At 44.4% G+C, this 11,623-nt stretch overlaps 1 protein-coding gene across 1 annotated transcript in view; it reads left to right on the forward strand.

Moving 5' to 3' along the window:
• CSMD2 (CUB and Sushi multiple domains 2) overlaps positions 1-11,623 on the forward strand; it is a 621,436-nt gene that overhangs the window by 47,390 nt on the left and 562,423 nt on the right. The window contains exon 3 of the mRNA XM_007453867.1: positions 9,638-9,750. Within this exon, the coding sequence (XP_007453929.1) occupies positions 9,638-9,750 (113 nt within the window). The remainder of the gene's footprint in view (positions 1-9,637; positions 9,751-11,623) is intronic.

Genomic DNA, 11,623 nt, shown 5'->3' on the forward strand with positions numbered 1-11,623 from the left:
CTTTCCCAGAGGAAGTAACATTCAAACTGAGACCCCAGAAGCTAGTGGGAGATGGATAGGTGAGGTGGTAGCAGCCTGGGTGGCTAAGGGAGAGAGCAGTGCACACAGCCCTGGGGGCAGCATATGAAAAGGCCCTGGGGTGGGAAGAAACACAACACATTCAAGGGAAGTGTAAAGGCCCATGTGGGTGCAGGGGAGAGAGCAAAGGGGAGAGAGATGTGAGCGGAGGCAGAAAGGCAGGCCAAGTTCTGCAAAGGCAAAGCCTTGAGCCACATCACCCAAGGGGTGGTCTGTCTCTGTCATTCCCAGTCATCACGCCCTTAGAGCTGACCAGATCTCTGGTTTCACTTGAGGCCTAGAGCACCAGCCACAGCAGTACTCACGCAGGGATGACTCATTGTTCTCTCCCTATCTCAGAAGGCCGCCATGTGCCTGGAAGATGCTCGAATAAAGCCTTACTCTTCACTCTGTCCTATCCTCCTATTTCTCTAGACATCAGGAATCAGGATTTACACACACTCCAGTAGTGGAGTCACTTCACTGTACTAACGGAGTCTAAGGCTCCAGGTCAGAGTTCGTGGCGCTAAGAGTTTCATTCTGGTCTTTCCCATGGGTCCTCTGACTAGTGGAAACAAAGCCATGTCCCATTGAGCTCGGCCCACGGCTCTGACCCGTCTCTGAAGTTCAGCATCTGACACCCATTGGCACTCAATAAGTAACTGAGGAATTAAAATTGGATTGACCTTGAGAGGCAGCCTGTTCCCTCCCCAAGCAGGTGTGATTGCCCATGTTCTTCTGTGTGTTGATGGACTCAAGTAGCTTTCCCTGAACCTCCGTCCTTGTGGTCCTGGTTCTCGCTCATCATTTCATGAGGATGTTGGTGTGTCAGGCATGGACTTTCAGGGATTTGAAGACAGTTCTCTCCTTACCAATTCTCTTTTACTTTCCATGCCCACTTCCTTCAACTGTTCCTCACCTGACAGGGTTCCTTCAAGGTCTCACCCCAACCCTTGTGCCTCAGAGCCCAGAGGCCCCAGCTTGGGAAGATGGTAGTCAGTCAACTGAGAGCCTTGGAATTCTCAGACATGGGTATTGTCTCTTGGAGTCAGAAGACTACCTTTTATTTTTACAAGTAGGAATATGCAAATGCTTCTCTTGGGTGGAAAAAGTGTCATATCATTGCATTTAAAAAAATTTTTGACCTAGAGCCCCCACTCATGAAGGTGAGAAATCTCATTTCAGCCGTTGTTGTGGTTCCCCCAAGCAAGTCTTTCACAGACTTCAACATTTCAGGAGGGTCCCCCTGGTCTTCAGGCCACACTGGCCACTGCTGATATGCTCAAGGCCTCAGTGCTTCCTGCAGGTGGGCAGCACCAACTCAGCTGCATCTGGGCCAAACTTGGGTGGGGACGTACCAGCCCTTTTGTGGACAGTCCAGCCTTGCCGGGTGCCCCATGGAGCAATTCCCCTCTAAGGGTCTCTCCCTTCCTCAGTCTCCACAACGCAGGGAGGGTGCAGTTCAGAGCCTGGGGCAGTCTCACCTTCCCACCTGGGCTCTCTGCTTCCCCTCCACCCTCCCTCCACTTCCCTCTGTCCCTTCTTCCTGACAGCCCCATTAAAAGCCCCTCTTCTTCCTGGAGATGTTCAGAACAGGCTGCTTTTTCCTTGTATCTCACCCTGTTTCGTGGTGTAGGGAGATGGCCACAGTCAGTAAGTGTTACTTATACCATGTCCAGCTGTCTCCCCCTCCTGTTGTCTATCCTGGCAGCATCACGATGAACTGTGACACTGTGTGGCTGCCCCTGGAAATGACAGATAACCCTCCATTCATTCATTCAAAAATAAATACAAGTCCCCTACATACGAACATTCAAGTTGTGAACTTTCAAAGATGCGAATGTGCATTCGCATGTCCAGTAACATAAGTTAGTTCACGTGTCTGGTGTACATGGTCACGTGCGTGCATTCTCTACAAGTGGCTGTGCTTTTGTGTACTTTACTGTACAGCACTGTATAGAGTACAGTAGTAAAGTGTCTTTATTTCAAGCCCAGGTGTCTGGAAGCAAGCATAAAAGCAGCGGTGACGTAGCTGGTACTGCTAAGAACTGCCAGGAATTGGAGGCCCAGAGAAAGGACGAAGAGAGACAAGAGGAAGAAGTAACTGAAGAACCGCAGAGATTCATGATGCAGGAAACGGCAGGGGATTTTCTTTATTTGGGGAGGCACTGTTAGTTTTTGAGGCCCAGCGCCTGAAAAGCAGAACGGTACATGAAGGTTGCAGCAGCCGTTCAGAATGCAATCCGGTGCTACAGTGTCATCTATGATGAGAAAAAAAGAGCTACTACCCAGACATCACTGGATCATTTTTTCAAGAGGGTAGATAGAGTTGAATCCAGCAAGGAACCGGAACCTGTGCCATCGATGTCAGGCGTGAGTGAAACTGCAGCTTGCCCTCCGTCTCCTACTGCTGACGATCCTTCAGCTCTACCATCTTCCACCTCCTCTCCCTCCTCCAGTCAGTAACTTCTTGCCTGTTCACTCGATGCCAGCCCCTGTACGCCAGCTGTTATACTGTACTGCTGTACTTTTCAAGGCACTGTACTGTAAGATTAAAAATGTTTGCTTTATTTTTTGTGTTTGTTTGTTTTTTATGTATTATTTGTGTGAAAAGTATTATAAACGTATTACAGTACAATACTATATAGCCGATTGTGTTAGTTGGGTACCTAGGCTAACCTTGTTGGACTTATGTACAAATTGGACTTACGAAAGGGCTCCCCAGACGGAACTTGTTCATATGTAGGGAACTTACTGTATGCAGTAAGTCCAGAACTGGACAAGGATGGGGAAAGCAAACATATCCACTGCTTTCATGGAGACCTGAACAAAATAATCACAAAAATAATAAAAATATTTACCCCAAAATACATCTTATTAGGAAATGTGATAAATGCTAGCAATGAAAAAAAAAAAAGGGTAATTGTCAGGATGGGCCATGTATGGCTGTGTGTGTTAATCACACAAATAATACAAATATTTTCTGATGCTTTGACATCTTGGGACTTTGCTGACCCAGGAGAGGCAGCCCTTCTCAGGGTCAGCAATTCTAAGACACAGCAAACTGCTCTTCTGGGAGTGAGCCTTTTATATGCAAACCGACCAATTCAGAGCCCACCTACCTCCTTTACTGAGCTCTTACCTGTTAAGCCACCATCGCCCTGCCCTAAGCACCCCAGGGTCAGATGTCAGACAACTAAGGGCAGTCGCCTGCTTACCCCGCTTCACCCATTCCTTCCCCTACTGCAGCCCCAGTTAGGGCTCTTGCTCACATTTTCCTCCCATCCCTTCTATATCCTGACCAACCCTGGTGCTTCCCCGTGTGGCCCTGTGTGGCATGGCATGCTCCCTCCCCCACCTTCGGCAAACTATTCTTTCTTTTTTTTTTTTTTTGCGGTACGCGGGCCTCTCACTGTTTTGGCCTCGCCCGCTGCGGAGCACAGGCTCCGGACGCACAGGCTCAGCGGCCATGGCTCACGGGCCCAGCCGCTCCGCGGCATGCGGGATCTTCCCGGACAGGGGCACGAACCCGTGTCCCCTGCACTGGCATGCGGACTCTCAAATGCAAAATAGACAGACTAGTCTGGGAGGTCAGGAATGTACCTTTCTGAAAATAATGTTGACATTTGTGAGGAGACTTGAATGATGAGAAGGGATTAATCAAAGGTGGAGGGGATGTGAGAAAATGTTCTGAAGAGGAAACAGCATGTGCAAAGGCCCTGAGGATGGGGGCTTGGCCAATTGAAGGAACTGAAACCAGCAGTGTATCAAGGAGGAGGGTGGGAGAGAGGCGGGGAAGAGGATTTTATCACTGACACTGTTTGGGGTGCAGACTCATGGTGATGATGAGTAGACTTTTCAAGTCTGCTTTATTATTGTTTTCAAGTTCTCCACAGGAACTTGGAGAGTTCCTTGGAGAATACACCCCTTATTGCCTGCACTCTGGGCTGAGTGCTGCCCCCACCCTTGACCAAAGAAGACTGGAGGGCCTGGAGCCAGGAAGGCTTTGTGGGCCTCGTTAGGGATTTTGGTTTTAATCGTAAGGACAGTTGGAAGCCATTGATGGATTCTGAACTGGGACAGTGAGAAATTTGGGGTCATGAGCATCACCCGTTTCCAAGACTCTGGGCTCCTCTGGGCAGGGAGACAAGCCAAAACAAGGCTCCTGAGGAAGTGGAAAATCCAAGAAGCCTTGGTAAAGCGAAAGAAGAGTATTAGCTTACATCTGTGGCCGTGCCATCTGTTTGCAAAAGCTGTTCTCCGCACATTTTAGAGTCAACAATAAGACAGCCAACAGCAATAGGAGCCTCTTGCCTTTCCTGCCATCATTTTACCCCATTTCTCTAATAAGTCTGGATTGCACTATTGAACAATGCCTCACTCCTTTCAATATAGTATTTAGACTTGTCAGATAAAAGATGTGAAAATCTGAAAGTTTTATTTGCTTATTCCGACATGCAACGTGATATCTCCTCCTGGCTTGCGGGGTCATCAACTCATCTGAAATCAATTCAGCAATAAGGAGTGGGTGAGGGAAGAGCAGGCCGCAGGGCAGAGGAATGATTCAAGTATCCAGATGGGGAGACTCAAGCTTGCCCACCCCCTCCAGCTTTAGCACCTTTGAGGAACCCTCCATGTTAGAATTTATCTCCCAAGCCTGGGAAAGAGCAGAGCAGTGGTAAGTATCTGATTAGAGAAAATGCCTAGTAAGCTGCAATTCCGTATATTGCAAGTGATAAAGCTGTAATTGTTTGTTGACAGTGTGCCGTAGCTCTTTGCAGCTTGTGTCAATATAGTACCAAGAAACTAGGGTCTAGGAAGCTTTCATGGCAGCTCAAAAATATCGTGGAACTAGCTAGGGGAATAAAATCAACAAATTTTACTCGTTGGGAAGAATGTCATTTCCAGAGACGACTTCAGGGGAGCAGTGGTCATGCCTTGGTGAGGTGTGAAACTTCTGCACGAAGCTGTATGTGGTTGGGTGTCTGGGAAGGGCACCGAGGCATAATGCTTGTGCACATGGGTGAGAGGCAAGTTGACGCCGCTGTGAACTGGGCCCGCTTAGGGGTAGAGACAAAAAGGGGATGGCTCAGATCCAGATAGAGGTCTGAGCCCGTTGGGGATAATTTGGTATTTTGATATCAGGGTCCAGTTATCACACGTGACTGTCTGGGGGTGGAGAAGGGTGTCTGGTGCAGGGCAGGTTGGTGGGAAACCAGTGAACGAGAGAGCGGTGGGCTGGGGGCCAGGGCTGTGGTTCTGGTGGTCAGCCGTTTCCAGCAAGGACCCAGCCAAGGAGGCACGTGTGTGTGTTTGGTGGTGGGTGGGGACATTGTTGGGGTTGAAATGAACAGGAGGCAGCTGAACAGAGGGACCCACCAAGAACCAAGGAGCAGCTCAAGGCTCAATCTAGGTAGACTGAGTTTATGTCAGATTTAATGGAGGACCGAGGTGCTGTCCAATAAAAATATAATGTGAGCCACATATACGATTTCTCAAAACTTCTAATTTTGAAATAATTATAGATCCACAGGAAGTTGTAAAGATCGTAGAGAGACGTTCCATGTACCCTTCTCCCAGATTCCCCCAATGGGTACATCTAATGTAAGTACAGTACAACATCAAAACCAGGAAATAGACGTTGGTGCAATGTGTGTGCGTATGTCTATGTCATTTTATCACGTGTGGATTCATGTCACCACCAGTGCAATCAAGATGTGGAATTGTTCCATCACCACAAAGTTCTCCCTCGTGCTACTCCTTTATAATCGCCCCACTCCCCTTCCTCTCACCAAACCTAACCCCTGGCAACCGCTCATCAGTTTTCCATCTCTTTAATATTGTCATTTCCAGAATGTTATATAAATGGAATCATCTGCTACGTTCTCTTTTGAGATAAGCTTTTCTTTTCACTAAGCATAATAACCTAGAGATCCATCCCTGTTGTTATATGTATCAATAGTCCATTCGTTTTATTAGTGAGTAGTATTCCATGGCATGGATGTACTGCAGTTGGTTTAATTATTCACCTATTTTAGGACATTTTTGTTGTTTTCAATTTGGGGCTATTCCACAAACAAACAAACAAGCAAAGCTGCTCTGAACAATCATGTGCAGATTTTTGTGTGGACACCAGTTTTCATTTCTCTGGGACAAATGCCCAGGAGTGTGATTGCTGAGTTGTATGACTAGTGTATGTGTAGTAATTTTTAAAAAGAAATTGTCCATTTTCCGGAATGTCGGTACCATTTTACATTCTACCAGCAACGTATGAAAAATCCAGTTGCTCTGCATCGTTGTCAGTCTGGTGTCACTATTTTTATTTTTATCTGTTCTAATGGTGTGTAGTAATATCTCATAATGGTCTTATTTCCATTAGGGAAATTTCCCTTTCCCTAATGGCTAATGATGTTGAACATTTTTCTTGTGCTTATTTGCCATCCACATATCCCCTTAGTGAAATGTCTTTTCATGTCTTTTGCCTATTTTCCAATTGGATTGTTAGATCCTTGCCTTGTTCTCAGTCTTGGGAGAAAAGCATTCAGTCTTGCACCATTAAGTGTGAGGTTAGCTGTAGGATTTTTGTAGATGCTCTTTATCAAGTCAGGAAGTTTCCTTCTATTCTTAGTTTTATGAAAGTTTTATTTTTATTTTATATTGGAGTATGGTTGATTCACAGTGTTGTGTTAGTTTCAGGTGTACAGAAAGGGAATTAGTCATACATATTCATATATTTATTCTTTTTCGGATTCTTTTCCCATATAGGTTATCATAGAGTGTTGAGTACAGTTCCCTGTGCTGTACAGTAGGTCCTTGTTAATTACCTATTTTACATATAGTAGTGTGTATATGCCAATCGCAACCTCCCAATTCATCCCTCCCCCTCACCTTTGCCCCTTGGCAACCACAAGCCCACCCTCTAAGTCTGTGAGTCCGTGAAAGTTTTTTGTTTAAATCAGGGATGAGTGTTGAATTCTGTCACCTGCTTTTTCTGTGTCAGTTGATGTGATCATGTGATTTTTCTACTTTTGGCCTGTCAATATAGTGAATTACATTGATGGATTTTCAAATATCGAACCAGCCTTGCATCCTTTGAATTAGACCCCACTTGGTTATTGTGTATAATTACTTTTGTGGTGTATGTATTTTTGTGGTGTATAATTATTCAGCAAAGTTATTATTTTGCTGAATTCTCTTTGCTAATATTTTGTTAAGGCATTTTGTATTTATATTCTGTGGGATATTGGTCTTTAGTCTTCTTTATTTGTACTGCCTTTGGTTTTGGTATCAGGGTAATACCTCATAAAGTGAGTTTGGAAGTGCTCCTTCTTTCTCTGTTTTCTGGAAGAGATTGTAAAGAATTGGTGCAAATTCTTTATACATTTGGTAGAATTCTCTATTGAAAGCTTCTGGGCCTGGGTATTTCTTTTGGGGGAATTTTTAAATTATGAATTCAATTTCCTTAATAGCTACACGGCTCTTCAAATGATTTATTTCATGTTGGGAAATTTATGGGAGTTTGTGTTTTTCAAGGAACTGGTCCATTTCATCTAGTTTGTCAAATGTATGTGCGTAATTTGTGGCATTTCCTTATTATCATTTTGATAACTACAGGCTTCGTTTTCTCTAACCTTTGCCAGCTCTGGATATTTGCCTGTCTGAAAGATGAAAAATGAGTCTCGTGGGTTGAGTTTTCATATTTTTGATATTAATTAGGTGGAGCATCTTTCTGTTTCTGTTTGTATGCATCCTTTGCTCTTTTCCTCCTTCCCTGTTTACCTTTTTCATATTGATTTGTAAGTGTTCTTTATAGATTATGAATACTAACCCTCTTCCTGTCATATATATTATACATAATCTTCCCAGTTTTCACTTTTCCCTTTATCTTTTTCACAGTTTTTTTTTAAATTTAAAAATGGAGGTAAAGGTACACTTTGAATTCCTCCCTGAGCCCTGCCGGGGGTGGGGGACGGTAGATAAGCCTCAGGTAGGGGACAAACGACAAAGGTGGACAGGAGCCTGGCCACCCCACCACCACCTTTGTGCACAATCACGTCACCTGTGGGGGCCACCATGTGTGGACACCCAGCAGAGGACAGCTCCTTTCCTAAAATATGTTCCCAAGTGTTCAGTGAAAGCTTCATTATTTTATCCTTTTAAAATTAGAAGAATCTTTTAAAAATGACTCTCTTGTGCTACAAACATATTATTTCAGGTTCAACAATTCCTTTTGTTTCACCCCTCTTTCTTTTTCTTTACTTAACTCGCAGGGAAAAAATGTAAGCATTTTAATTTTCAAAGCATATACAATATGATCCCATTTGTATGAAATTATTTCACTGAATATGATCTGAACTACCCATCCTTCCATCTCTTTGTATGTCAACTGTCAAGAACAATTATTTCTAGATTGTACTGGGTTTTTGGTTTCATCTTTTAAAAATAATAAGCACTTATCATTTCTATAAAAGCAGTAGACCTTTTCCTTTTAAAGAATAAAGTCTATGATAAGAAGCATCCACATTCTGCTACTTAGAGTTGGATATATTTTCCTCTGTGTGTGAATAAATATTGTCTATTGGTGATTATTCATTGTAAATTTGTGGCGAAGTCTACCCAGAGCCTCAAAGGACCTTAGCCAGAAAGGGAAGAGTCAGTGTTACTGAACGAAATGTGGGTCCGCTTGTCCACATGCAATAAAGGCAATCTACTGACACCAGGTCGTGGTTTATTGCAGGGTGCCAAGCAAGGAGTCCAGCTGGCTAGTGCTTAGAATGCCAAACTCCCTGAAGGCTTTCAGGGAGAGGTTTGTAAAGATAGGGTGAGGGAGGGGGGTTGTGGGGTAAGTGATCAGCTTGTGGACATTCTTCTGATTGTTTGATGGTGAGGTAATCGGGAGTCAACATCCTCAACCTTCTGGTTCCAGCTGGTCTGGGGATCTACGTGCTGTGGGCAGCATCCAGTTAACTTCTTTCACCTGATGGGATTTTCAGCATCTGCAAAACAGCTCAAAGGACATGGCTCAGAATATTATCTGTAGCCCCTGAGGAGGAACTAAAGGTCCTTGACTTTGTTTAATGGCTAAGCTATTATTATTTTGTCTAGCTTGACTGTTTTCCTTTCTTTCTTCATTTTCTCACTTCTCTGATTAAATTTACTCTTTGGAACTCAGAGAAGGCCTAGGAGGCTACAGTTTTCTACGGACAAGAGGCCCGTGGAGGACATGGGGTGGGATGAGTCTGTCTGGGGAAGGCCCCGTAGGGTCCTGCTTGGATACATCAGGAGAAGAAACTGGAGGAGGAGAAAGAGAAGAGCCATAAATGAGCCAGCCTCCAGGTCGGGTGTAGCCCATGGCTTCGGGGGAGTAGCCCCCCATATTTCTGTGATCGGACTCCATCACCTTTGCTGGACATTACTTTAAATTTGAACACCTGGCATATGCCTGGCGTTCGACTTCTTTCATATCCTTCCCTGTGCCTAGATCAGCACTGTGCATCCAGCAGGTGCTCAATAAATGCTTAAGGCATGTTCAGTTCCCAAGGGGGTCATCCTCCCTCCATCTCACCTCTTTGTCTTTCAGGCTCACAGGCTTTCAGCTGCCGGCCACCGTCGTCAGTGCGGCCACCACCCTCTCTCTACGCCTCATCAGTGACTATGCAGTCAGCGCACAGGGCTTCCATGCCAGCTATGAAGGTAGGTGCCTCGGCTCGGCCTCAGGAGCTGTATGTGTGAGGTTGTAATAGCCGCAGGCAGGGCTGCGCTGCTCTTAGCTGCCGGGAAGGGCTTCTTCAGATTCAGAGCTTGTGCCTGTCCTAACAAGGCTGGTTACTAACCAGTAACTCAGTTACTTAAATTGCCCCTGCGCGTTGTTTCCAGGAAACTGAGACTTGAAATCAGAGCTGAGCTGCAGTCGTTTATCTTGAGGGCCTGGTAACATCTTCTTTTCTCCCCTTAACTGGGTTTTGTTGTGTTTTTATTTTTTAAATTCTGTTTTCTCTTGGGCTTCACTGTATTATAAGGTACCTTGGCTTGGTTTTGGAAATGAGGCAGATATAAACCCTAAGTAAAAGACATAAAATAAGTAGCTGAAAAAATTTTTTGCTCACTATAGTGACTGCAAAGAGTCAGCTTTGTATCATTCAGAGAAGAACAATCAATTTTTCCTTGATAGCACAGATTAGGGTTTCTTGGTTTGAGTTATGCAAATAATTTCCGCTTCTCTCAGCCCGTTTAAATATGGTGTTAGCATTCAAATTAACACTAATATCTTCAGATTATACACTATTATTATTATTAACTTTATTATGTTAGTTCAGAAGGTGGTACGTCTAGATCACTGTCATTTTCCTGGGAAATTTACATCTCATTAATAGGTAATTATGCTGCTCTTGGCTAAGACCCACACTGCTATTTTGTGTTGAGATCATTCATAGGCATATTTTAAGACTGTTAATGATAATTAATAACAATAATGACATAACACCCTGGTAAAGCATGCCAGTTATTTGAAAGCTTTCTTCCTCTTGCCTCTAAGAACTTAAAGAATAAGTGATGCTTTCTTGAATGGAGCTATAGCAATATACAAATAGATACCACCTTTGTCTTGGCTAGGAGTATACCACAGAAAGAGGGCAGATCCTAACTCCCTCGGCAAAATTCATGCCTGTTGGTAAGGGGTGTTTGGTGCTTTAACGTAAACGATTGAGAGTTCCTGAGAAGGTCTCAGTTATTTTTAACTAAAGGTACTAGGAAGGCTCCAGAGAAAGTTTCACATTCCTTTAACTGGGGGCTTCTGACATAACTCCAGATTGCTTTAACTGAGGGCTTCTGAAAAGACCTATTTGTCTTTAAAGTGAAGTCTCCTGGGATAACCCAATTTCTTTGGAAAAAACAATGAGTTCCTCCCAAAAGCAAGCCTGTGATCTTGGTCATCCTGGTTCTGTCCTCAGCCTGGACCTTTGGCTCTGAACCCAAACTAAGTCTCTTTGAGTGTGAGCTACAACCTCTTGATTAAGTAAGAGAGGCCTCTTCAGAAGTTTCTTCCACGATATGTGGGCCTTGGGGGGACTGGCTATGTTTGGGGATGGTGGGGGGAATGAGTCGTTGACACTAGAGTTGGTGGCTGCAGAGATCCCAGGAGGGGCTGGCACACAGCCGGACCCAGCTGGGCCCTAATGGTGTCCTCACTTAGCAATCTTTTTGGATATTTGTCTGAGGCCTGGACTTTTATGAGGTTTTAGGAAAAAAGTGTCCTGTTGATCCCTGACCACGTTGCCTGCTCTGAGAAACAATGCCAAGTGCTTCTCCATCAGGCAGAGCACAGCTGAAGGTACATTCATAGAGCCTTGTAAAAATCAGAGGTTCTAGCCTGGAATTCATGGGGAGGTCTACAGTAGGGCATCAAAGGTCTGCAAACCCCTTGTAGTTAGAAACCACATTCTGAATGTATAAGGGTATATGCATTTTTTTCTTGAAAGGATCTAGATCAGGGATCAATAAACTATGGCCCACCTGGCCAAATCCAGTTCCTGGCTGGTTTTTTTTTTTTTTTTTTTTTTTTTTTTTT

This window comes from Lipotes vexillifer, unplaced genomic scaffold, assembly GCF_000442215.2.
Source record: "Lipotes vexillifer unplaced genomic scaffold, Lipotes_vexillifer_v1.1 scaffold213, whole genome shotgun sequence".
NCBI classification, from domain to species: Eukaryota; Metazoa; Chordata; class Mammalia; order Artiodactyla; family Lipotidae; genus Lipotes; species Lipotes vexillifer.